This window comes from Dermacentor variabilis, chromosome 3, assembly GCF_050947875.1.
Source record: "Dermacentor variabilis isolate Ectoservices chromosome 3, ASM5094787v1, whole genome shotgun sequence".
In the NCBI taxonomy this organism is placed as follows: domain Eukaryota; kingdom Metazoa; phylum Arthropoda; class Arachnida; order Ixodida; family Ixodidae; genus Dermacentor; species Dermacentor variabilis.
In genome coordinates this window covers 67,030,662-67,058,582 of record NC_134570.1, presented here as the reverse complement: position 1 = coordinate 67,058,582, position 27,921 = coordinate 67,030,662, and the positions used below count along the sequence as shown (strand labels likewise).

Here is a 27,921-nt window from a genome sequence, read left to right as displayed (position 1 = left end):
TGAATACATATAAGGCAATGTTGTTTTTTTTCCGCAGATTCGTTATCCTTGATTCCTTAACTTTCACTGCTTCAGTGAGCACAACAGTATCACGTAGTTCTGCTGACCTGCTTTTTGTTTGTTTAATTACTGGCAGAGCCCAGAAAAAATACTGCCTACCGGCCGACCAATCAATTGCACATGAAAACACCACGCACTGCAAAGTTAGTGTCCTTCCGTGGGAAGCACACTACCTTCCGATGTGGTTGCAGACTATAAAATTTTCTACATTTCATGTGGATACAAATACCTTCGCCATTTCAGCCTTTCTGTCAAGAGCTTCTGGAGGTCATTCTATATCTTTCCAGTCTTGCCGAGATAAGGGTTAGCAACATTCTTTTATCTCGCCACTCGCGCTGCAATTGCTTGCAGCGCGGGTGGCGCTGCAATTGCCAACCAAGGCTGAAATATAGTTCGCTGTAACGAGTGTCGACTGTAGTAATATTTTAATAGCCAATGACTGTCACCAATGACCACTAATTGTGTCAGTGCCACCTACCAACAAGAGGCTGTCGTTCTGTGTTGCGAAGCTGGTAGTGGAACGACTTGCTGATCATTCTTTTCCTGCCATCCAGTTCGTGAGCTGCAGAAAAAAGCAAACATCCCAAAGACCATTAAAAGGCTGACAACAACAGCAGCACAATTACCAATGGAAACTTATAATCAAAGTCTTCCATCAACAACTTTTCCACAAAGTAATGGCTAATAGTTTGTCAACTACTTGAACCGACATCACAATAGAACGAGTACATGACCAAAATAAATGCCAACCTTAATGAAACATTAGGGGTGTGCAAAGACTCGAATATCACTGAATCGAATAGAATAGCAAACGCTTCAATTCGATCTAAAAATCGAACATCTCCTAGAGTACTTGATTCTTCTAATATTCTGCATATTTGGTGTAGGGACCTGCACATTGTCACATGTCGCATGCACTGTGGAGCCCCTCGTGCTTGATGCCACCGAAGCGAGCATTTCACTTCAGTTTTCGGTGCAAAAAAAAGTTCGAAGCGCCGCGGACAGGCCACCTCGACTATTGCGCTCCCTGACGTCAGCCTAATGCAGGGTTCGCACACACAGTGCCCAAACGACGCAATTCACAGAATGGCACCGCATCAGCCAAGTCTGCCTCTGTTTCTACAAGGTTCACCCAGGTCGTCAGGACCAAACGAAATGATAACGCGACGCAGACAGAGCGAAAAGCAACAAAACCAGCATGCATTTGGTGAAGTGCAAGGGCATGTGCAAAGATTGGGCCGCTTAGTCGCTGACAGGCATGCAGATCGTGTTGGATAAACACCAACGAACTTCATGCCGCTTCAACAGCCGTCAATCTAGCCAGCATGCCTGGTCTCTGGACTGAGCAGTGACAAGCCACCCTTACAAACATTAGTAGCAAGCATTCCGTGACGGCTCGCGGCCCTACCACATCGACCAGGGTAACAACCACACTGCCATGGCCATTAGGCTTAATCAGCGTTGGTTCATCGGGCGACGGCAAGTAAAGTTACGGTTTGGTGCTGAATCAATGCAGACCTATTCGCAGCAGCCGTGCGACACTCTGAAAGCCAACCAATCTCCTCATGAGCGAAAGCATATGCACGAGAGTGCAACAAAGTTGTTCACAGCCGCCATCTTTGCGACACACTGTGCAGCTGCCTCCCACTCCTGACCCCCCATACCGTATTTATTCGAACCTAAGCTTAGTTCTTTACAAATAATCAGATACAAAACTCTAGGATCAGCTTAGATTTGAGGATTTTTGAAAAAATGTGCCTGTTTATAACTGAAAATGATAAATATGGTCCATAGCTAGTGCAATCCAGAAAAGTCACTATCGCAGCCGCTACTAGACGGGCCAGTAGCCAACTGAAGTACACGAGCGATGTTGTCGCATTAACCTGCGTCGTATCAGAACTGGTTCCAGTGTATCGGCGCAGGGTGCAGCATTATCGTAATGGCGCACTATGTGCTGCTTTCAAACAAAAAGTTGTGCTAGCCGAGAGGCATAGTAAGCCAGGAGGGACACCAGCGTCGATGAGAAAAACGTCCGTCGTTGGAAGGGGCAAAGGAAAACACTTTGTTATGGTTGGCGTGTGACACCCCAGGCAAAAAGGATGCTCAACCACCATGCCTCATCGAAAAGAAGGGTGGATTCCTAATTTGCTGTGGTTGTCTCGAGTGGTTACCCGTCTGGCAGGTGCCCCGCAGTGCTTGCAGGCCTCTTTGTGTGTGTGCGACTTTAGATGAACGCTTTCCATGGACCAATGTCGCCTAGAAGAAAGGATAAGCGCCTCCAATCCCCAGGACCCGCGGATTGCCACCAGCGGAGGCGAGCTCGTGAAAAGTCATCTGGGAGAGGGGATCAGTCGCCCATCCACACCCAGCGCCCTTTCCGTGAACCAACGGCGCGCGAAAGAGAAGGGATCCGCCGCCTATCCCCGATCAAGACTCCGTAGATTTCCACCTACGAGGCAGGCTCGTGAAAGATCACCTGGGAGAAGGAATCAACCACTTACGATCCCGGACCTGTGGGTTGTCACCTGCAGAGGCGGGCCCATGCAAGCTCACAGGGTAGAAGGGATCCGCCACCCATCCACAACCAGACTTGGTGCCTGTCACGTGACGTTGACGTGAACAAGATCTCGCCTAGGATTTTCTGGGCCTATTTAAAGGGCCCCGCAATGTACTTTTTCACTTCATTCTCTTCTTATCCTTCACCAACCACTGAATAAACAGTGCAAGTTTCGCACTAGAAATCGTCTCGTCCTTGCCTGATCGCCATGGTCTACCGGACGCCTGCAGCCCACCGACAACACCACGCTACCCAATAATAACGTCGGTCAAGCTTCGAGAAACAGGCGACGCAACAACTGGTCGGCAGTGGTGGGGTACGCTACTCTGGAGAACGCAACAGCTTCTGCGTGTGCCACAACGAGGAGATGACAGCGATAAGGAAGATAAACATGCAATAACAGAGAGGAGCTGTTCACCAAGATCACACCGCGTTTCGACGCATGCGATGCTACACTGAAAAGTGGACAACACGAACGCCGGTGTTCGTGTTGTCCACTTCTCTACTCTTGTGTCCTGTCTGCACGCCTCACTTCTTTTTTGCATAATGGCTCTGTCAATGCCGCAAACTTGCTAATATGAACAATATTTACAATATGTATTCATTACCAATACTGAAGAAACTGTTTCAATGCACGCAATGTACTCGCAAGAAGAAAAAAAAACTGCATTCAAAGCGGTCGGCTTGCTCTGCCGGCCGCCATTTTTGTTTTGGTGTCCCGCACTGTTACAGCAGCAGCCACCTGTTTGGTGACCTGTTGTCATCCCGCAGCAAACGTGGGATGAAACAAAAAAATGTTTTTCTTCTTGCGGCAAATTTAACCTGTGTAATGATCGCACCCCTGAATTTGCGTCAATTTTTTTGACAAAAAAGTTCGATCATTATGCGAGTAAATACAGTATTAAAGGCCCTTGTCTACACCTTTCATGCCTACGTTGGGTGCAAGAAAAGGGGAAGTCTTCAGCACTTTTTGAAAACCAGTGGGGTTTACTCAAAGGCAACAACTGGAGAAGACACACAACAGAGAACACAATATGTGGCTGCAACCAGCTATCAAGGCTAACTTACCGGCCATCTGGGGAATTTCGAGCAACATAGCAGACACCAGGTAGACACATTCAAGCAGTTCTAGGTTGATGTGCTTGTGGAAGGGCATCTGACGTCGTTTCTCAATCTTCTCCTGCTCATTCGTACGCTCCTCCTTGCGCTGGGGCAGGAGACCCTGCAATACACAACAGCAGCAAGCATGTTAAGGAGCAAGGATCAAAGGTGTCGCCCAACTATCACACCACAAATGCACAAAACCAACATCCGCATCATCAACATACGGTGCCCATCCGTTTATTCGGAAGTCTTTCGGACCAAAAATGTATTCATAGTTAGCAACTCTCCAAGTTATCCATGAAGACTACAGAATATGGCGAGAACCATGCCCGAAAATTTTACTGTGCAAGCTTGACACCTTGCAAGCAAGGCACAACTACCGTATTTACACGATTATAAGTCTACCTCTTTTTTTTTTAATTTGAAAATCTGAAGTGGGGGGGTCGACTTACAATCGAAACCAGAACATGGCACCGCAAAAAAAAGCGAGACCAACAGGATATCAGGGGAGCTGCAACGTAGTTCCAATTTTATGTTTGCTCTATGGCCCCCACCCATAGCTTTTCGCTATCCCGTGCGTTTGTTCGCTTTTCTGAAGGGTTTTTCAACATTTTTTAGAGTTTTACAGTGCACACGGCACTCATGTGGGGGTGTCGATAGTTCATGGAAGTGCCGCTGTTCCATTTGCGGCGGCAACCTCAGAACAGCGGCGCTTACGGGGAGTATCGATAGCTCGTGGAAGAGCAGAAACCGCTCGCATGTTTTTCTTTCCCTGTAGCTCTTTAGTTCCATGCGTTCGATTTGAGTGCCAGCCATGTGTACTTCCGTGCATCCTCAGTCGTCACGGGTGCTCCGAGTCCACTAAACATTCAGCACTCGTTCACAGTGGCGTTGAAGAGGGCTGCCATCCCTTACGCTGAAGAAACAAATAACTGCACAGCGGGCCGCAAGTTTGACGTTTCTTAATGGGTGGTGCGAGAGTGGCGATGGCAGCGCAGCAAAATTTTCACCTGTGACGGCAAGCGAAGAGGTTTCCGCGGGCCGAAGTCGGGACGCTTTCCAGAGCTGAGGGCCAAGCTTACGGCGTATGTCACCGAAATGCGTGATCAGTCCCTGCCAGTGACATGTGACATGGTCATGAGACAAGCCTGGATCTTCGCCTTTTCAGGACCTGCTCCGCCGTGAGTATGAGTGGCTGGCAACAGAAAACTGCGAACTTACGCCAATCGGACATGTCAAAAGAGCCTCCCTGACAGCTCTGTGTGGTGGGGTGCTTTCGGCATGGACTTGCGTATGTGTGAAAATGCGGAATTTCGCTGGACGGCGACGTGCTTCGCGACCGTAGCAGCAATGACAGTGGCAGCACTAGTGAGGAGTAGTAGTTCAGTGACCATGCCAGCTGCTAAAAATTTTCATTATGGAATGCGCCCGCGGGTATGCTCTTTTTTTTTTTTCCCTGTCACACGTGATATGGGGGGGGGGGTTGACTTACATTCGAGTCGACTTACAATCGTGTAAATACGGTAACTCACACACTGGTCTAGCTTAAACAAAAGAACTGCAGCAATTATGAAAATGCTGATTACAGAGCTGATGTGAGTGCTGAAATAACACACAGTAAAGCTTCATTAATCCGAAGTCCACCAGACCGCAAGAAATCTTCAAATTAAGGAAATTTTCTAATTACCCGAAAAGAAGACAAAAACAGAAAAGAAGGGCAAAACTGCACAACACGAGCATGCCATGTTTATTTACCATGTAGCAGGGCTACTCGAAGTTATCATTGATGCAGGATATCTTGATACGGTAGTTCGCTGCACCAAGGGTTATTAGGCAGTATTCTTGAGCGATCACTTTTGCAGATAGTTTCACTTTCATGAGAATCTGTGCTGGGCAAGTCTTGCCACCGTGCGTAGATAACAAGCTTTGCACGGCGCCAGAAATGCTGGCATACCCGTACGGACCTCCGAGTCATGCAAAAGTGATATCTCCAAAAGTGATCACCCCGGAGTATATCGCCCATGATCATCGCTAATCATGCACAGCCTCTCACAGTCACTACCACTACACTCAACAAAGCTGTGACCGACATTCATGTACTCGATAATTGCCGCTTTCAATCTAACTGGTATAATTCACATTGCAAATTATGGGACTGCACAATTTCTATAAATTAACCAAATTTTCAACTGAACTGAGATCGAATTATCAAAATTTTACTGTACTAATCCAATGGCCAGAACAAAGAATAAGTGTCTGCAAATCAACGGAATAGCAGCAGCACCAGAAAGCATATGTATCAATAAAGTTAGCCAATCACTTTGATCTGGACACAGAGAAGTACATATATAACTTGGACTTCATTTCTGTGGCTGACAGGCAAGAAAATAATGGAGTAGCTTACACCCTCTAGAGGCACATGACTGCACTGGCATCATATTTCATCTAAGCTTTTACTAGGAATAGCAGTGATGTCACTTCTTTACGTAAGAAACGGACGGAGTAAGAAGAAGTCGCTGAGCAAACGCTACAACATGCTATAAACACTTAAGCTAAAGCCCTCAAGTCCTAATATGCAAACACAAAGCAGCTGCCCGATTCTATCAGCAATAGTACTCTTGGTAACACACCCCTTAGCTGTACGAGAATAGGAGGACATTTGAGAAAGTCAATAGCATGTGTTAATCTCTTACAATCTGGTGTGCCATGCATGATACGCATTGAAGAACTTCTAAAACAACAGAACCAAAAAGCATGAAAATCCCACATATTCAATGGAAATCTATGTCCTCTTAGCAATTAAATGCACAGCGAATTTAGCTTTAACACTAGCAATAATTTTTGAGCTCCTTTTCCATTAAAATATGTATGACAGCAGCTTATCACACAATGTGTAAAAATTGAATAAATAAACAGGTTATTTTCTCATTTATACACTTGAAATTAGCAGACAAAAATATCAGGGTGTTTATTTACTGTTTATCCACCTACTGTGATGTTTCGGTTGAGAAACGCATTCGGGAGGTTCTGTGAGGCACGGTTTATTTGCTGTATATTATATGATACAGCTTGCAGCTTTGGGTCTTTTTGTGGAGGAAAGTCATTCGTTTCCTCGCAAAAGAACAAGTTTGGTGAGCAAAACATTATGTTTGTACAGGTTACTTTTTCTTAGCACCCTTATTAGTGTAGGATAGGTAAGGAAATGAAAATTCTAGCAGTATTCACGATGAAGATAGCATGGAGCATGCCATATTCCAGGCATCAATGACAAGAGCAGTAACAAAGAACTCTCGGAGGGGGAGGAAGAAGTTTTCTTTTGTTTTGCATGAAGCTCCTAAAGACTATGCAAAACAAAAATTAAAATTAATATAACAGCAAGGTCGATAAACGATATGGCCTAGGTATTGAAGCTACCAATGATTCAATCAAGGATGATGTCATCAACCTTAAATTAAACTTCTACTGGTGAAACTGTTAGAAATACACTCCTTTCTTAAAACAATTTGTTAAGATTTTTCAGTAGTTCAGATATGATAACTTTTGTACGTTTTCTGCAATTCAAATGTATTTTTGCATGGTAGCAAAATATACCCATAACTGCATGGGGTACCGTATAAGATACGCAACAATTTTAGCTCATCAAATCGCAATCAATCGTTTCTTTAGAAAAGAGACGTTGGTTTAGGCGAATGTGGCCTAAACAAAGATTGCGTAACTTTTTTTCACAAGAAAATAATTTATGCAGTAAGGGGTTAAGCCTGAAGATTCCATTACGTTGTATTATTAATGAGCCAAACAGGAAACTATGCACAACTTACTTGGGCTAGCATTTCTTTTGCACGGCCACCACTCTGGATGTCCAGCAGGGCATTGTGAGCATCACGAATGTTTCCATGACGGAATGCGCAAAGGCCAAGCTGAACTAGTGCTCGGTTGTACATAATCTGGACAGAAGCAGAAAACAAAGCAAAAAAGTTACACGAACATAAGCATTATCTCTTTACGCAAATGCAGACAATACGAACCTTAGGTTGCAAATAGTAAATTATAACACACTTGCCGTGGCAACATCATTTGAAGTTCCGATTCCTGTGCATGATGACCATCCACTGAGTCATCAGGGAGTCTTGCTACTTTACTACTTCTTCAAGATGCAAAAAGATGGCACCATGACGTGTCAAACCACAAGCTAAAGAAATTTTTCTCTCTCATGCTTTCTAGCAGACGTATGTCGCTTGCACACCGCAGGAAAGCCCCGCACAGCCGTACAGGGTAACAGCTGCTGTGACCCACGTCGCAGCAAAGGGGTTAAATAATCAAACCAACCTTACCAAAGAAATCTTGATCAAACTTCTTGAAAACCTTCCATAATGGTGATCAGTGAATGAATAAGAGACTGAAGCTGACAAATAAGAGCGGCGTCCTGACATTTGACAAGAGTGACACCTTTAGGAAGACGTCACTTGTGCACTGCAGGAAAGCCCTACACAGCCATACGGGTAATAACTGCCGTGACCCACCCACGACCCAATGTTGCAGTGAAAGGGTCATATAATCAAATCAACCTTACCAATTAAATTTCAATTAAACTTTACTAAAAACCTTCCATAATGGTGATCAGTGAATGAAGAAGTAAGACCTCAGCCTGGAGCCAATTGGGGAATTGTCTTCAGAGCCACGACTTGTTGCACAAAGTCCTTGCTTTGACAAAGACAATCCCCTTTGTTAAGACACTGGCTCCAGCTTGAGACACCACACCTTCAGCCACTGTCAACTGCTTCAAGTTCCCATCAAGAAATCCAATCCAGAGCTACGAGATTTTGAAGTCTTGCAACTCTTGTTCTAGGGTAGACAGAGTAATAAGGTAGGTCTGACTGGATTTCTTGAATGATGCAGAAGTCACTCATTTAACTAAATATGGGAAACATTCTTTGCAACATTTTTCAGGAAATTAAGTAAAATACACCTGCAAGAACTTAAAACCAAATGAGACAAAACAGAACCAGACCTCATAAACGAAATAAGCCCATAAAATTACACGCATCCACAAGTTCTTCACCACAGCTCGCAGAATCCATAAAATATACCAGCACCACGCCTACCTGGGTGGGCACGTCTGCATGCTGGATGCTCTCCTGGAGATGAGACATGAGCATGAGGTCGCGTGCCTGGTACCAGTTGTCGTGCAGCGCATGGTGGTAGATGTGGCACAGGATGGCCTGCGTCCGGATACGGTCCGTGCTATCCTTGGCATAGATGAACTTGCAGAGCTGCTCCATCTCCTCCAAGCTGTTCTTGGGCGTTTTCGGGGGCGGCTGCTGCTCGCCTTCGGGCACTGCAGCCGGCTGGTCGCCACCTGCCTCGTTCGACTCCGGTGCCTCCGCTGTTGTCGTTTCAGGAACCTTCTCGGTCGTAGCCTCATCTTTCTCGGTCGTAGTCTCTACTTTCTCGGTTGTAGTCTCCACTTTCTCAGTCGTAACCGCCTCTTTCTCGGTCTCGGTGTCTTCCTTCTCAGTTGTGGCATCACCACCTTTTGCTTTGTTGCGTTGAGCAAGGACCGTTGGGTCGAACTGCCACCAAAAAGATGGCAAATTAGACTGCATACCTGTCAATCTATGAACTTTAAAATTCATAAAAATAGCACAGACACAACAACAAAGGGTGGAGGGGAACAGCAAGCATTTTAATTTATGTTGACCCTGAGCACACACATTGATTGCCAGATAATCCAGAAATTTTTATGGCCCCCTCGATATAAGACAAATTGGTCAGCAACTACTTATTTAGACGAAAGGTTGAATTTCAATACAACTAAATTTCACTATAATCAAGTAAAATGTCAATTTCACCAACTTTGTTATACTGAGGTTCAACTATACATAGTATTTAGATCAAAGCAACTTTTTAAGCAACCTTGCTGTTGCCAATTTTGCTTGCTTCAGGAACTTGTCAGAATAAACTTGCTCAAACAAAGCACACATCTCATGTCCTTTCACCTATTTCCAAGACCATGGTCGTAGACCAATGAGCAAAGCATTTTCACGAACACAATTTGATATTTATAAAGGTTGACACTATATTGGTAAAATAAAAAGTTGTAGAACAAGCCCATATTTGTATACTTTATGGAAAATTTGGCAGGGTTGGCAGATATGAGACTTTCTTCAAATTACCTAGAAGGTCTTTCCCTCTACGGGAAAGACATAGGTAGCCTTCATGACTGGGTACATTTCCTCACCTTATAGTAGAGGTGCTCAATGCGGCGGAGGTAGACGTGGCAGAGCTCCGAAGCAGACCCACGGCCTTCCAGGTAACCCTGCAGTCGCTCTATGATGGTGCAGACATTCTTCTCATCTTTAAGGCGTTCCACGTACTCTGGCGAATGGGCATCACAACCCTGGATGGAAGAGATGCAAGAAGGAAAGGTAAAAGAAAGCACTCAAGCAAAACATACAGGAAACGAAACACAAAGCGTTTGATGCACTGTTGAAATTACCCGAGAAAGAAGCCTCAAGTAAAGCATTCAATTTAATACAGTATAGCCTAGTTCATATGCACTAGGAAGAAACGCGAGAAAAAAAAAAAACTTGCCAACCAAGAAAACGTACAGCCAGAAGTATGCAAAAATTTGTCAGACAACTGCAGTTGACGTCTACATAATGTGAAACGTTGCGTGGATTGTTGCGGTACAGGACATTAACATGCACCAAGCTGGTTGAGCCCGAGCAACCCGAGACACGTCATTTCTGCGGCTTCGGCAAGCTTACGTTGGTGGTCCTCGAATACAGCCTTGATCAGAAGGGAATTTAATCTCAGACGGTCAATTTTGGAGATGTCGATTTCAGTGCACACTGATTGGCTGGTTGAGGAAAACTATGAGCTGAAGAGCTGGTTGAACAGAACCGCTTGAAACACCATGCCATGTATCACATCATGCAGAAGTGATAGTGTCACCGGAAGTGATATTCTGAGAATACGTCCCCAGCTTCCTCAGATGGGACATTCTGGAGGAATTTCTGACGTGCCCACTTGGCGAGAATCATTGCAGCATACGCTGCCGACCCGCATTGGGCTGGTGGCATCCAGACGGCCCGAAACACATGCGCTTTGTCATTTTCCTATTGCGTGGTGTTTTAAAGACTGTGCAGGAAGCCGAAACAAAATCAAGCTGATGGGAGACACCAGAATACGGTGCCACCAGAGCGAGACAAGACGCTCACTTTTCACCGCCTGCAGCAGGAATTGGCGGTGCGTTTGGGTTATTGCCTATTAAAGGCGTGCAGTATGCTTCCAACTGCACTATACGCCACACATGCTGTGAAGCACAGGGGAAGGTGCCTGTCGCAATGGGGTTGGCGGAAATAGCTGTTAATGCGACATGCGATGACACGCAAGGATATTTGCTATATTCTGGCAGGCAATTACTGCAAAGAAAGCTGCCGCGGCAGGTGCCCAGTGTTCTCGGCATTGCGCACCTCGCATCTTTCTTGTTCACATGGAATCTAGCCACCAGAAAGCATATCATACGATCGCAGTTGGGCGATGTACTGAACATTGGTGCCAATAGATTATTTTCAAGGAATGTGTTAATTGAGAAAAGGCAAGTACAACTGTATAGGGCCACTTTTCGTGTCCTTGATCCTGAACGTTGGCACCAGGAGGAGATTGTACGAAACAGGATCGTATCAATGTGATTCTACTGAATATTAAATTAGGATATTGCATTATCTTTGAATTAAGACTACAAGTTGGGTTAGTCGAATTGGATTCATGGCAACAAACAAAGCTTAGCGCTAAGGCGAAGGACAGAGAAAAGAGTGCACGACACGAGTGACGCAGCTTTTGTGTTGCGCACTCTTTTCTTCAAACTTCGTCTTAGCTCGAAGAGTTTTGTGGGTTACCATGAATTCATTGTCTTTAATAGCGCATGAGAGCTGCAATGCAATGTAGCCATTGTGGCATCAACAAAGTCCAAGCTTTGGTGTTCGGTTGTGGGAGACAAACATATGGCTGTGGCAAGCAAGGTAGGCATATTCAAAGGGTCAAAAAAAAAAGGGGGGGGGGGATTAATCATACTGCTCAACAGTGCCAGCAAAACACAGGGTTTTGACACGCTAATGCTTCTGGCTGCATTTTGACTTTGTCCCTTTTTCTAAGAAACACTGGTCTATTTTCTGAAAACAGCAAACGTGCAAGCTCACCAAAACTGCCTAACACAGCAAAAGCTAGCACAATATAGCACATATATGTTGTTGTAGACAATGACTGCCTGACGGATGCCAGCAGCGAGCCACAAGGGGACCCAAGAAGAGTCACGCGTGTCTCACAAGCAGTAGTCTGGCTAACCCTATCATACACCTAGACATATCACATTACCTCACCTGAAGGATTTTGGTGAATTCCTCGTCCATACGTTCAACCACGGTAAGGATACATCCCTTCACTCGGTACGGAGGTGTCACCAGACTCTCAGACTCCTCCGCGACGTGCTCACCAACTGATATGTTGCTGTTCTCAATCAAAATGTCAAGAAGCATGTGGATGAACTCCAGGCACCTGTGCACACAACAGAAACTCGCGCTGAAAGACAGCACCACTGTTCTCATGGGGTACTGCATTCAGAATCAATACTAGTGCCACAAGCCACAGAGCTACTTGAGGCTGGACAAGAACAGCACGCCCCTTATTGTCAGAACAGTGACTGCTCACCAAGCTCAGACCAATATTGCCACCAATTGTGACGAACAAGGCAGTGCCAAAACTAAGTCACGAATTTATATAAGCTTTAGGGTCAGCTATTTATACAAGATCCTCCATGCATTCCGCCGGCATATTTGCAGGTGCTCGCGTACCCCCCCCCACTCCGGAATGTACACCACTACTTACATCTTGCACACAATCTGATTAGGCAATTCTTTTTTGCTACAATTGGTGACAACATTCACGAAAGTTGCAATAGATGTAGGTACACCTAATGCCAAGTGACAACTTTGCAACAGTGATTAGCCGGTGAAAGAGAGTCACTGGGAAAAAGATAAACAATGTGCGAGTGTTTGGAACAGCCAAAAGAAACTTCTACAGCCCTTCAAATTACGCAGTTATTTCATGGCCAGATTAAGAGAATCCACATTTAACGTCTCCCCCATTGACACAAATTACCACAAATAATTCAATCCGCTAACCACAGCTCACAAAAATCAATATGATTAGCTGCAGCAACAACCTACAGAAACATCACATTTCAACACAGCCAACAGGCTATCTACCACCTGCCCAAACCAAACTTTCTGTTCAGAAGTTTCCTCGCATGGTGATGATGTCATCATATGGCATCAGTGCATCACTGTTTCCACACTATTTTCAGGTGAAAGCCTTTTTCTTCAAGTAAGGCCTACTGTAGTTGACAGGTTACTATGATTTCATATTGATTGCAATGACCTTTGTTGATGGTCGGCAACCAGCTTAACACTGTCAGAATCTGACATTAGGGAGAGCTGTTTCCGATACAGGTGGCACCATGGCCTATGTCACTTTGAAGTCACTTTCTGAAAAAATGGACTATTATTCCCATTAAAACGACTCTTTGCTACACTGATTACTGTGAAAAAACAAATGTTGAAATGCAGGCTTGTTGGACTGGCATCTTGGTCTGGTCTTGTTGGTCCGGCAATAACCGAGGGTCCCACTACAGTTCTTTCACTTTGGGACCCTCGTCTGTATACTTGTCATGTTGCAATTACTACTTTTTAGTAACCAATAAATCTCAATCTAAATCTTGCAGTACGACTGTAGCACATACAGACAAGGACACAAGAACGCACGTGAAAGACACAGTCATGCTGCGTCTTTCATGCAATCTTCTTGCACCTTCGTCTGTATGTGCAACAATAGCACTTTTGTGATAAACAAATCTAGGGAGATGCAAGTTTGCAGAGGTCTAAATATAACTTCCCTTCCTTGAGTGTTCCTTTGACATAGTAATTGGAAAACTGTAATGTTTCCATGCAATCAGTACAGCTTCATATGCAAGACTACAGAGAAATGCGCATTCACTTTCACTCACTTGTGCCACATATCAAGTTTCATACAGGTCGCAATGTTGGGGTTGTAGTCAAAGATGGCCGACACGACAGCAAAGGCAATCTTCAGCTGAAAGCCTGGGCCGAGGTTGTGGGCTTGCGAGATGGCCAGCAGCTCACTGAGCAGCTCAATCTGCTCAGACCGGTCAGTGCCCTTCTTGCCACGTGCAGCCATGATTTCATTCAGCTTCTTCAGCACAACCTGGTGGTTGATCTCTGCATCCTTCGCAAACATTTTGGGCTTCTCCTGCGCATTCCAGGTTTCCCCATCACCAAGTGGTCGCCATTTGAAAAGCCACGGTAGATTTCAAATGTACACACATTGCTTCAACACTGCAGACAGGATCGAAAACACCACTACCAGACATGACAGGCGCTATATGGAAACTCTAATGTTGCACTGCCTTTCTAAACAAACGTAAAAGAATTAGGACACATATAACATGAGCAGATAGCAATAGTACTAGAAGCAAGCGCCTGCTGGCTTACTAAAGCTTGGCAGTTTCTAGAAACATGTCACATGCTGCTGCTAATCTAGTCACTGCAGATCGCAAGTATGTAGTGTTAACAGACAAGGACGGAAGTAAGGACGAGACAGGGCACAGCACTGCATCCAGTCTCATTCTCACCAGTGTCCACGTCCAATTGCACCGAGCGCTCTCGCAGCGTCCCACAAACAAGTGCAGCGAAGTTTATTCTCTGCGAATTACCATATCTCTGTCTTCAAGACGGCTATACAGTCTCTCAAACACAATACATCACTCTTTGCTTCACTTATTCCCTAAGCCCTGCTTAAAGACCAACTGCAAAAACATTTTGGACCACGTAAAAAGCCTAATTTAAGATAATGTCGATATAGAGAAGCCTGCATGCAAAACTGCACTTTTTAAATACGAGCAGAAGCATCATGAAAAGCTACCAAAAATAGCCGCTTTTCATATTGACACTGAAAGAATACTGCCATAACCGGTCCCAAGAAGTGATGCATGACCTAGTGCGCGGTTCCTCAGCATGACCTGCAATCTCAGAGGCTAGGCTGCCACGTTGCATAGATACTTTGGCCACCGCGTGCTGTCGCGACGAACCCTTTCGCCATAGCAGACACTTGGAATACCGCATGCTCCGACTGGTCTGTGTGGCTCTGCAGGTGTGCCAACATGAGCCATTCTGAGCGCCTGGCCCTTCCCGGCTACCCGTGGCATGCAAAAAATTCTCGAACACGCATGCTGGGACATGCGTCACAGCAACGCCACAAGGCGCACGCATTGTCTGCTTAGGTGCTGTTTAAATGCTGCTAACAAAAAAGCTACACAATTACCAGCTCTGCGGCACAGCTAAGATTGTTCCATATGTACTACTCACCCATAACAAACTTAGCCAAAGTGAAATTTCGTTGCAGCTCGCCTTTAATGGCTCTGCAAGCATATCACATCACGTTGTCCTTTAACCTTGCCAACTGCCAATGCAAATCTCGCTGGACCAGTGGATGCTCCCAGAGAAGTTTACCAATTATCGAAAAGGAGTTTTGAGAAGACCACATATGACACAACCACACACATGCCAAGTGGTGTTCATTCAAGCAAGAAAGACTTCTGTGAGCACTGCACCTCATTAAACTGTTCCCTTTCCCCAGGTTTTACTTTATTTTTTCATTTCTCAGATTTCAATAAAGACTGTAAAAGGACTCCCGGGTTTACCTTCTGCAAAACATGACAACATTTAAGCTGTGATGATAATGCATATTCAGTTAATGCATTGTTTATTTCAAAAATATTACTTGCAAAAATAGGCAGCAGAACACTCAATCAATCAAAACACGGGCAGGAGACAAGTCCACTTGTCGAAACATTGGCTCCTGCTTTCAACTTGATCTCGTTTTGCCAATCAGTCAAAGTTACATTTACTACTCTAGCTGATATGCAGGTTTTGTACAAAATAAACATGACAAACCTGGAAAACACCGCAAGGCATACGAAACATCATGAGGCACCAATTCTATGGAGAGAAGTGAGTGCATTGGATTGCATCAGCCAATCAAAGACAAGAGTAACTGTGTATGTCGGAGAAAGAAGAAGGGCTTGCAGGTTGTGTGCAAATAATTCCTCCATTGTCCTTTTAGCTGTTGTTGTACACAACAGGATTAGCAGTGGACAACAGACTAGCCTTTCTAGTTCTCCTTCCTGAAAAACCCCATAGTCCTCACTGCTAGTCCAATAGGCTGAGAGGGTACCATATTTACTCGAATCTAACATGCACTTTTTTCCTGATAGAGTGGGTCCAAGAATTGCATGCGCATTGGAATCGAGTACGACCCCAAATCTGTGTTACCATTAACCATCGGCATTTCAATATGGCCGCCTGATATGCGCCTTAAGCCTAGCTGCCGTAACTTCCTCCATGTGCTGGAGTATGTGTGGTTAGGTTAGTCCCCGCCTGTCTTCCCGTTTTTGAGTTTGCTCTATCAGCATGGAAGTGCCAACTGCAAAGACGCGCCGAGTGTTTATCATGATACCGCAATTAAAAGGAAAGTGACCACGTCTGCGGAGACAGGCGGACCGCATCACTGGCATTCAGAGTTCCCGAAACTTGCACGTGGAACTGCGTAAACAGGAGAGGTGTTCTACTCGGGCGGCTGCTGCATAGGCACGGCCACGCAACCCCTATCTTGAAAGCAATCTGCGATGGAAACAGTCTATGCATCAAGAAGCACCGCGCTGTGTTCTCGTCACTTAGTTCCTGTTGAAGTGAGAGGCCGCACCAATATAAATTTGCTCGCTCCTGCTACCGCACTTTCTCCACTCCAGCATTCCGATAAAAAGCTTCCGTGGTCTTTGAGTGAGATGTGTTCATATTTGCTTGTGCGCGTGCGACACCATGCTGGTTAATTTAGTTAGTAAGCGAATGTTTAAACTACTATCCTTACTTTTCATATAGCTTTCTACTAATTTGCTATCGCAATCGATGCTTCGCCTTTCGAGCGAAACTGCGACTTTTTTTTTATTTATCACAACTTTAGTGCATTGGTAGCAAATCTTCGTTTTTCCAAATGAGAGAAAGTTGTATTTCTGTGCACAGTATTGTAAGGGACTTTTCTTTCTTTAGGTCAAGGCAAATGGGTGCACATTACAATCAAGGGCGCATTAGAATAGAGTAAATACAGTAGGTTCCAAGCTTCTACGGAAGTGAACATCTTGCCTCTTCCCTGCCATTTACGCTGCGTAAATTACCAGCCAGCACAACTGCATTGACACGGTGCACCACTTATAGCCTTAAACACCAGAGAAAACTACAAGGTTTGAGACAGGCAATGACAGACAGAACCAACCATGATGAGCGGCACGCCACCCTTGACTTCCTCCCAGCCTTCCTCGTCATCATCTCGGCGCTTGTCCTTCTGCTCCCGCTTCTTCTCACGACGACGCTGCTCCTTCTGTTCGTCCTTCTCGCCGCCAGCTCTGCTGTTGGGTTGGCAAATTAACAGAGGCAATTAACAGACCAATGTGGAAGTGGTTCGCATACAGAAGCCAGTAAAGTTAACAATTGGGCTAGCTGGTAACCGATCATCAAGAAATATGAGGGAGGGGAGGGGGCAGCGCACAGAAACACAACACAAAGAGTGTAGGACGACACAATTGCAGCAACTTGCAACAAATTTCTATTTTGAGGAAATGCCATGCATCAGAAAATATCAATCACTAAGTTGCTGCGAACGTGTCGCGCATGCTCTTCGTGCGGGGGTTTTGCACAGTGCTCCTCTTTTCAAGATGTACGCAGCAAGCCAGCTGGGCCTCTGCAAGACACAAGCGGAGTTTGGGTTCCTGCGTTCCCTAATCTAAACTCTTTCTAATGACTTTTGAATTAATATCTCCAAGCTTACATTGCAATAAGCTGAAACACACACACTGTCAGATAAGGTGGAGGACCCTTGCATTTCCACTGTCTTAGCCACATATACAAAGGGAGTAATGAACGAGAGGAACAGTCACAGAGGAAGATGTACAAGAACTTGCAATCCTCCGACTTCCCCAACCCGCAGTGCCTAGCATTCATCAGCACATTTATGTTGTTTTGTCTTGCCCTTGTCCTGGCCTTTCCTATTTTCACATCACCTCCTGGTTTTACTTTTCTAGCGCTTTTTTTTTAAAGTGTTCTGCATACACCTGAAGGTCAATACAACAATAACAGATATACCAAAGTAAATCTTACTTGCTGACATCAGCATGTAACAACTACATGTGTTTCTTATGAATATTGAATGTAACAAAGATACCTTCATGTTGGGTGCGACTTCGTTGTAATAACAAGCTTCAGCTGCACTGTTGTAAAGGCTTCAGTTAGACAATTTTTTGCGGTAGTAAGCTTATTTGCAGATCTAAAGAAACTTGTACATTACACGCGGAGGTTACGAACAAAAAAACAAATTTATGGCTGCGACATTAAGATTGGACAAAGAAAAGCAGGGCAAGTGATTAAAACATAACACACTGACATTTTCTATAAGGTAAAGCTACATCACTAATGTAACTAACCAACTAACCAAAAATGTTTGAAGTACTTAAGTATCACCCATCATCTAACGTCACTGCTTGAATCCCCTAGGTTTAGCGAAAATGATCACATTGCTAGTGAAGCATTGTTCACCTGGCAACTACGAAAATTATTCTCAGACAAACGTGATCAAACATTGTTTTTTCAGATTTCATAACTTCTGATGCTACACAAGCCTCACTGTAACATAACACCATAGATGCTTACTTCTTCAAGAACTTGTTGGCCAGATTTCCACCATACTTCTCGTCATCACTCGATGAAGAGCTTTCACTCTCATCTGACGATCCCCAGTCCATGGAATCATCATCCGACTATGAAGAAAACGAAATGTTATAGTGCAAAGTTTGAGGGGAAAGCACATAATTACATAGGCCAATGAAAAAGAGCTTTGTAAGAATTCAAAAAGCTGCAACAAATGCCTTACCTCATCATCAGAGCCACCCTTTATGAACTTGGCCTTGGCATCATCTTTATCGGCTTTGGAGGACACCTTCTTCTTAAAGCTCATTTCGTCGTCCGCGTCGGAATCTGAATAATGCGTAACATTTCCCTTAATATCACCCATGACAGGCACTACTGCAAGGTCTAAACAGTCCTAGTACAAAAGAAACTAATGTGCCATAGTGCCAAAAGCATCAAAGATGGCTTGGGCATAACTGTAGCACTATTCTAGTGCACTACTTTGTAAAATGAACACCGCATCAAGCCTTAAATCCATGTCCTATGTTGTGCAAGATGCTATACTGCTTATTAGAGGACACTAAAGGCAAATACAGTCGAACCTAAATAAAATTAACAGGGATATAAGCAATTAGGGGACGTACTTATAAAGTACTAGATCTCAAATTTAGTTGGCCATGCTTTATTTCATAGAATATTTGACTTCATCCTTTTTTTTTCCTTTTTAGTCTCACTGCTTCTGAGCAAATGTATGGGTGGAGGGACCTTAGTCGGGCAGAGTTCATCTGCCTTTAGTCCTTTCAACCTAGCCAATGTATGTCTGAATAAACTGAAACTGAAACTGCTACGACGAAGCCAAGTAAGTAAGGTTAAAGTCAGTTTCAGTTACAGAGAAGGGAATCAAAGTTAAAAATGCGTACGATAATTTTACGTGTATAACCCATGCCAAAAATTAAACATTTAACAGCAAAGTTGCGGTGTGGGTTACATGTGAATTTTGTCTCGAGGTGTGGCTTCACGGCAGCACACCACATGCTGCCATGAATCCACAACTCTAGGTAAGGTTATCGTCCATTCAAAGTTTCATTACCTAACAGTGAACCCAACTCTCTCGCCACCCCTGTGTGTTGCAACTCGCTTCTCCCCGCCTTCATGGTCGCTCATTCTCCTCCTCTTTATAAGTCGCCATATTGTGTCTAGTACTGAGCGATGCATGTGGCGACAGCAATGGTGCATGCTGCGCCGGCAAACTAGAACTCGAATTACGATGAGCTGTGCTCAACGACTGTACTTTACAGCACCGCAAAGCTGTAGATTATCAGCATTGCTGCAGAGGTGGGGGGATACAGAGCCGCTAGGAGAAGGTACGACTTGGACGAGTCACGCATCTGCGAATGGAGACTGTCTTTGCAAAGATGTGAGAGTCATTGTATGCAGTTATTTCCGCCAATTATATGCACAGATATCTTTTGTTTTTGTATTTTTTGTTTTGTTTTCTTTCTGGGCTGTTGCAAATGGGGGTGCCGGTTATATGCAGAAAAACAAGACATTACAACGGCAAAAGTGACAAGCACTCGAAAGAGCCACTCGAAATGCACATTCAAAACGAGATTATTTACGCAGCTCGACAAGCACAGTGAAAAAACAAGCCAAATGCACCAATGCCAATTCACTGCACCACTCCGTTCTGTACCGATCAAAAATTAGCTAGGACCGTGTAGACACCATCAAAATCCATGCTTTCATAATTAGCCAGTGCGAGACTTCACTACAGTGTCGCCAGCTGTCCTTCGTCTTTGCTGCTTTTCTAGCCTACCAAGCCTCTTCAAACGATAAGAGCAGCCTTTTATTCGTGTTGCAGAAGGGTTTAATTTACTAACATGGCTCACCTTATTTCTTTTTCTTTATTGTCCCTTTAAATAAAGTGAAAGAACAGGTGAAACACTCACCCTTATCTTCATCATCATCACGGTCTTCATCTTCTTCTTCCGGATTCTCGCGATATTTGGCAATGTCGGCCTCGTGGTCCTTGTTGTACTTGCGCAGCTTCTGCCGCAAGGTGGCAAGCGACTTTGAATTGTTTTTGGACATGTTCTTACGTCCATCACGGTCCTCCCAGCACTGTGGTTTGAAAAGACAAGAAAAATATGCAGCAGTCAAATACTGCAATAACATCGACATAGAAACACAAGACTAACTGCAACACTAGGACCAATTCCGCGGACGGCCAAGCACCCAACACAAAAGTGAGAGCAATGGCCAGTTTCAAACAAAAGTGAACCATTCATTTAAGTTTTCTTTCATTTTGAGAGCAGGTAGTGAATAGAACAGCATCAGTAGAGATGTTTTTCAATAATCCACCTGTTTGCGTTGCTCATATCTAAATTTCTTGTTTTCATTTTTATTTTATTCTTTAGTGTGCTGTGTTACGTTGGTACAGCAAACCTGTTTTCTTTGCTTTTTCAAACATTGCAGTGCTTTTTTTGCTTTCCTGTACACCACTCTGCTAAAATGTAAGAAATTGCAGCATTTATAAACTAATAAAATTAATTAATTAGATGAACTGTTGCAAATAAAGCCGATAGCTTCATGTTAAGTGATGTAGTGACCTGCAAGTTACACACCCAGAACAGCAGAAAGCATCTGCAGGAGCAACAAATTATTGCTGGAAAGAAGTTATACTATGTCATATCTATAAAATACATCTTTCTAAACTTATCGTAAGAAACCAACAAACACCGACATCAAGGGGACACTTGCCACAGGTGGGGAACAATCCCACAACCTTTGCAGCGTTCCCCACCTGCGGCAAGTTCTTTTTCATCCACTTTTATTTCCATTAATTCCTTGTTTTTTTATTTCATTTATTCAGCACAAGTAATTTCCCCTATGTTGTCCTTGATGTCAATGCTTGTTGGCTTCCGATGATATGACTAATAAAAATTGGGCCCATCGGTTAACCCCCTTTCTCCTCGTTTCTCTTAATAAACTGTCATATCTAGGTCCCTGAAATTTTTGCAGACAGGCTATGTGGCTAGCGAACATTAGCAGGAAGAAAAATGCTAATTAATTTGTTAATTACTCACTGGAGCACATTTTGTAAGTGCGAAATTGAAGCCGACAAGCAGTGAAGTCATTATCTAGCGGAAATTGAAAGACTAGCACCCCTTTCGAGATACGAGACCGTAAAATGTGCTACAAGATACATTGACATTCCAGTTAACAGTTTTCAAAAAGTGTGCCTCTAACACTTCGGGACAATCTCAACTCAAACACAGAGGCATTTTCTTTTAATATATTTTGGGGAATAATATAATGAAAGCAGTACCTCGAAAGCAGGCGACTTCACTACCCCTTGGCTTCATTTTCATAATCACAGCATGTGCCCCAAATTGATTAAATAAAATGTTAAAGCTTTCTAGGTAATTAGTGAAATTATAGTCTATTTTTTTCTTGCTGCTGATGTCCACCTAGCTATGTAGCCCAAGTGCAAAAACAGCAAGAGCCTAGATATGACAGTTTCTTTTAAAATAAAGTGTTTCGCATAAAAGATAAAACTTCATATATGTCAAACACTTTAACCTGCCACCCAAAGTCAACAAAGTAAAGTTGAACTTGTAGAATCTTTGATTGGTGTGCAACACTATGCAGAACAAGAGCGTCAAATTATCAGCCCATTACAAAGGCTAAATGTGTCATAGAAGCAGAATTACAGAACTGACAAGCACCATGCATGGCATATAGCATACAAGTTCGTACCTCAGTCACAAAGTCTTCCAGCTCAACAAGGCTCCGGATGAAAAATTTTGGAATGTTGCCACCCTCTTCCTTATCAATAACCACCTTGGCTTTCTGAAAGGCCCTTGTTAAGTTCTCAAAACCTGAAAAAGTAAATGCACAGAAAGTTACAAGCAGAAGATGCATAAGTAATCGAAGTGCTGTAGTAAATTCACTGCTCAATAATATTTACAGAAAAACATTGACAGGACAGTGAGGGACAGCAAGCACAAGCGATTTCCCAAGCTTATGATATCGCATATAAACGGACTGCTTTATTTGTATTGCATTTTTACAACACTGCTATGCATTCCAGCACAATTCTTACCAGCCACATTTAATATGGGCTACAACTTCAGTTGCTCCTTGAAGTGAATTTTCTGCATTTGCTAATGGCAACATTACAGCAAGGATTTGGTGCCACGGCTGCTTACATTTCTAAAATCCAAATAGGCATTAATTAAAAGTATTAGTATAATCATGACATCGAACTTATCATCGACTTCATAAATATTAAGGCAAATTTAGTTTTATGCATTTTGGAGCTCTACATCAGACTGAACCGAGTCAATAAACGCACCATGTGTCCCATCTGTACATGCAACCAATGACATTTCAACCATAAAACATGTTTCAGCAATCAAACAAACCACTCACTTGTTAAAAGTTTGCTCATGTCCTTGATCTTTTTGTGGTTCTTGATCTGCTTAATGATGTCCGTCAGTTCCTCAAATCTGTAAAGCAATCATGGCAACTACTACATTACTGCCATGGTCACTACCACACTATAGCTTCTTGTATGAAATTCCAAGGTGAAGAAAGAGTGCTTCAGCAGCTGCTTTAGAAAAGCAGGCCTAAGCTTCATAATGGGAAACAGCTATGCTCAGACACAAGGGTAACCTTGCTTACCTTTTTTCTCGCGTGCTGCGTACAACACGCTTGGCTTCCTCCTCGTCATCACTGAAGGCATAGGCCCTGCACGAATAAGCGCACCAAGGCTCCCGCTCAATATAAACACAAACAAAATACATGACAGGGCTCTCACAGGTTATCCCAAGAATTTTTCAGAGCTCAGACCATGTGCGCTCGAGCACACGGTCAGTGTCAAACTAAATAAACATTCCTGCCTAGGAGAAGACTCGAGAATTTTACTTCCCATTGTGCTCTGTAGTCCGCAAATACGATTTCACTTGTGTTCCAACAATAACAACAGACGCGTGATTTGGAAACATAAATGGCATATTACATCACCTCAAGTAGGTGCTTCTCTAGCAAGTATAAATCGCTCCCTTGTCAGGCCAGACTACATCAAGGTTTTCAAGAATTCATGCTTCAAATGTATGTGAATTTACCTGACAATTAATGCCACATTGTAGTAAGCCTAGAGAAGTATTGGATGGAAGTCAGGCAAACTGTTTACCAAAGATGTTGCCTCTGCTTATCAGGGTTTATCCTGACAAACAGGCCATGGCCTGGCAGTGCTGTCCATTAACAACACATTTTAAAAAAGTGTGGCAAAGAAATGCGCAACTATTAATGGCAAGAACACACTAAATATTCTAACATTGAGTGATTTTACAGTTGCACAGCAACCGGCATCACCAGTTGAAGTAGTGAACGTAAAAGGCATTAGGGCACTCAAGTTCGGCAACTACAATCAGTAAGTGAAATACGATGACATGTATGACCATGCCTGATTACACTACTTACGATGTGATGGCTGTTGCCTTCTGCGGAATCTGCTCCTCCTCCGATGACTCAGATTCGGACTCCGAGTCCGATCCGGTGGCGAAGAATCTACTCATGTCGGGCGGTTACCTGAACATGGGGTCAACAAGAAAGTCGTCACGACTGGTCTAAACCTGACGGGTTAAACAATGCGCGAATGCCCCAGTCGTTACAATACCACAGCAACTGAATCTGCTCTCTCGAAGTACTTGGTCTAGTTTGACAACACTGCAATGGAAGTTACACACATCTGCACCATATTGCGTCAGCGCCTGGTGTCGATCTTATGTTCGCTGCATATAAGAAAACAACTCGCTGAACATTTAAAACGAACCTTCTTGTCGGCATGACTTTTAGCTGGTACAGGAGCGATTTTTCATGGCAAAACTGATATTCCGCTAGCAACGTGACAGTTTACTTCCACAACGAATGCACTAACAGTACCGATAATCGGGCGGCTATCAATACTACTACTACCCTCAGCTGTGCTGAATGCGTCTTGACCTTCTCATGCAGAGCAGTACGTTGCGCGTGCGTTATATAATGACAAGAATTCCAGCGTAACGACTTTTTAAAGACCACTGTGTGATCACGCCGGCTCCCATGCCGCCACTCATAACGGCGCGTTACCATGAACAAGCAGCTGACGGTCCTTAACTCATCCTCGTCGCTAATCACCAGTCGCAATGTCAGCTATAAGTTACTAATAAGAACAACACTTACTTTCGCACTCGCAAGAAGGGTCACAAACTCCAAGACAGGCTTAACACACGTAAATCACGACGACAGAGTCACAAGTGAGAGACTGAAAGCCGCGAAACAAAATAAATACCTAAATACCAAAAGTTGCTTTCTCAATGTTGCTAGCTTAGACAAATAATATTGTTCAAAACTGGAGAAACTACTCCGAAAAGAAATTGAAAAGAAAAGTTATCTGAATAAGCTTTTTGTAACCCCTAATAACTTTATGTTAATTTCTGTTGTATAAATATATTTTATGCTCTTAACTATCACAGTAACAGAATGGTAGACTTTAGTAGTCGCAGCAGCTGCATGGCAGCTGTAGCAGTAGTAGCTCACGTCATTCGCTGTAACTGGGTCACTGCATGCGTTGATATGCAGTTGCGACTTTTGGATATCGGCGGAGGGTTTGCAAACTTTAACCGGTTTAACGTCGGGTAATATAAAAATAAAGACTATACGACAACCATCGAGTAATCTCGGCGATTCGCGCCCATGCAGTACAGTCGAAGTAGCTGCTGCGTTGCAGCTTCATTGATAACACAAGTGTACTTATTTGTGCTTACGAGCTTTGATACACTCTGCTTACACCTTGATCACGACTAGACGATTAAATGAAAACAAAATATTTTCATGTAGTTCCGGTGAGCAGCCTCATGTAATATTTACTGCTTGTATTTAGCGTCATATATCTTGTACACCATCTGACCGTCCCAGGATGGGTGTCTTCAGTAATCGAACCACGTCGTGCAGAAGTTCCAGAAGCTTGAGTTACCAGGGCAATCGGCATTTTACTATACAATGCACAGCACGTTGTCCGTCGAACCATGACGCCAAAGCAATACCGTAAAAGTGACACAAACCGGCGTCATCACACGAGTAAAATCAGCCGTTCTATACAGCGAGCGGTATCACGTGGTTGCCTTTGAGCCGCAGGTCTGGATCATCAATCTCCTTGACGATACCTTTGATGGCACGTTCGACGTCTTGCCCGAAGGACAGGCCTATGACGACCAATGCGATAGACACAAACACGACAATCACCACAGTGAAAACGTTCACAATGTAGTCAGGAATGATTGGCGGTGGACGTTTGTCTTGGACCATCATCACGTCCGGTATGCTGTCAGCCAAGGACGTTTCCTCTATGTCCAAACTGTGCATGGTGACGTTATTAACCGAGCTGAAGGTGCACCTCCAGGTTCAAGGCGGTACCAGCAAGCTTAGGTGCTGCAGCAGATCATGTGGTAAAGACACGTGCACGTGTCGATAGTGTCCAATTCAATACATTGAAATTTCACGCTGTTGATTGTTTGTTGGCTTAATTTTATGTGATACGATCAACAAAGTACCGGCCTTCTGACAAAATCGATCCCTACAAGCTCTGCTCAACATAAATTTTCAAAGCGGCGGCTTGGGGAAAATACATCACATAAAGACGAAGATCGAAACAGCCGCCATCACGCGCCATGTCCTCTCGTGTGCTCGGAGGACCCCGTGGAAGCAGATGGCCACAAAATGATCTCGTCACGAAGCACTTGATCGAGTACCGAACGCGTTTTCACTGGCAAGTAATGTTTCTATTCGAACGTGCTTCTTCCACATAACACAAACGCGATACGGTGCGCACTTGCATCTATTGCGTTAATCTGACACTTTTTGTGGCTTTGCGTGCGCCACAGGCAGCAACGTATGTTTAGAGCCCCCAGAATAAGATTTGCACTGCCCACGTCGAAGTTCGCTATACCGAAAATTCGTTATGTCAAAGTTTAAACGCCCCTCCCGTCATCCATTTTATCTTTTCTCGGCTTTCCCAGTGAGATATACAATTGCATGCCACTCTCATTGACAAATAGATATAGAAACCAATCTTTCCATGCAAAAAAAAAAAACAATATTGCCACTAGCTATTGCTTTGTTTGTAGCTCAAATATTTTGCTAAGATTTTATTTCTTGGCTCAAATCATAAAACAGCATGGATTATAATGAATGCAGCATGAAGATTTCATGGACTGCAGTGCTTTGATTGTATTTCATGTTTTTTTTTGTACGAGGCTGTTATGTGATTTGAATCCAGGCAAGAAGCCCAAACAGAATATTCACATCAACTGCAGTTCGTCTTTTAGTTATCCCACATTAATATCGACTAGTCATTGCTGAAACACCTAACATACCTAGCTGAACATATGCAAAAGTGTGGTAGAAGTGCATATAATTCAGAATAACAGAGGCCTCTCACTCTCCCCGAAACTAACAGATACATTTCTCCACGTTTTTAAGTTTAACAGTGCGCCACTGTGATGTGCGATTCCATTCCAGAAATACATTTAATAGTAGTCCTGCTAGTAGTGGGGAAAGTGGAATTTATATGGCAGGCGAGTCTCCTGGGCCACGATTTTGTAGCGATGCCTTTTCCAGATGCTAATGCCTTTCATGCTCGTGAGCAGTCAAGAGATGCTCCACCCCGGGTGGAGTGTCGACCGTGGACACTCACTAACGCAAAAAGTGCCAAATGGCATCAGCATTGAGAGAAGGCATCGCTACAAAATTGCGGTCCTGTAGTTTTTCATATTCCAATACGGGAAACACATGCACAGACTGGAAAACCAGCAAGCCTAGCTAGGTGCAAACCTTACCTTGTTTTCTTTGGGTAAGTCAGTCAAATGCTCAATAAAATTGAATGCAAGCACCTCTCTGCATTTTTCAGTAAGTGAATGCCAAAATTTGGAGTGCAAACATTATACTGCTTCACTCAGAATAGCAATCGTTGGGTACCGGGATGCTCTTGACAACTAACTCTTCGTTGCTTCATAAACATGGTTTCCAAGCTGATTGCAAATAATAGACGATGACTTCACTGAATGCTTATTTACCATGATAGCTGTTTATATAGGTACATTCAAAACTAGTACATGCACTTGCAGTGTTGCTATAAGCTGTTTAGTGTCAGTTCCCCTATAATGTTATAGTGCTAATGATAAAAATAAAATGCTTACAAGTAATCAATCAAAAAAGTCATATTTGGTATTGAGCCTGGGACCTTCCCTTCCAGAAAAGTCATGTTCAAACAAAGTGTGCCACTAGTATGGTGTTTACAAAGTCCACTCACCAAGAGGGGTGCTAAACTGAAAACACAGCAAAGGA

At 43.8% G+C, this 27,921-nt stretch overlaps 1 protein-coding gene across 2 annotated transcripts in view; it reads right to left on the bottom strand.

The window, feature by feature from the left end:
- eIF3c (eukaryotic translation initiation factor 3 subunit c) overlaps positions 1-24,880 on the bottom strand; it is a 33,338-nt gene extending 8,458 nt beyond the window's left edge. The window contains exons 1-16 of one of the 2 annotated variants that reach the window (XM_075685466.1): positions 24,760-24,880; positions 24,019-24,126; positions 23,218-23,283; positions 22,966-23,042; positions 22,291-22,412; positions 20,481-20,652; positions 18,776-18,879; positions 18,556-18,662; positions 17,126-17,258; positions 13,785-14,047; positions 12,103-12,277; positions 9,960-10,118; positions 8,824-9,291; positions 7,540-7,665; positions 3,686-3,839; positions 539-622 (exon numbers count right to left, since the gene is read on the bottom strand). In XM_075685466.1, the coding sequence (XP_075541581.1) occupies positions 539-622; positions 3,686-3,839; positions 7,540-7,665; positions 8,824-9,291; positions 9,960-10,118; positions 12,103-12,277; positions 13,785-14,047; positions 17,126-17,258; positions 18,556-18,662; positions 18,776-18,879; positions 20,481-20,652; positions 22,291-22,412; positions 22,966-23,042; positions 23,218-23,283; positions 24,019-24,113 (2,305 nt within the window). In that variant the 5' untranslated portion in view covers positions 24,114-24,126; positions 24,760-24,880. Of the gene's footprint in view, positions 1-538; positions 623-3,685; positions 3,840-7,539; positions 7,666-8,823; positions 9,292-9,959; positions 10,119-12,102; positions 12,278-13,784; positions 14,048-17,125; positions 17,259-18,555; positions 18,663-18,775; positions 18,880-20,480; positions 20,653-22,290; positions 22,413-22,965; positions 23,045-23,217; positions 23,284-24,018; positions 24,127-24,759 lie in introns of those variants that run through there. The other variant, XM_075685467.1, reaches the window with a different exon arrangement.
- Positions 24,881-27,921: the final 3,041 nt, after the last annotated feature.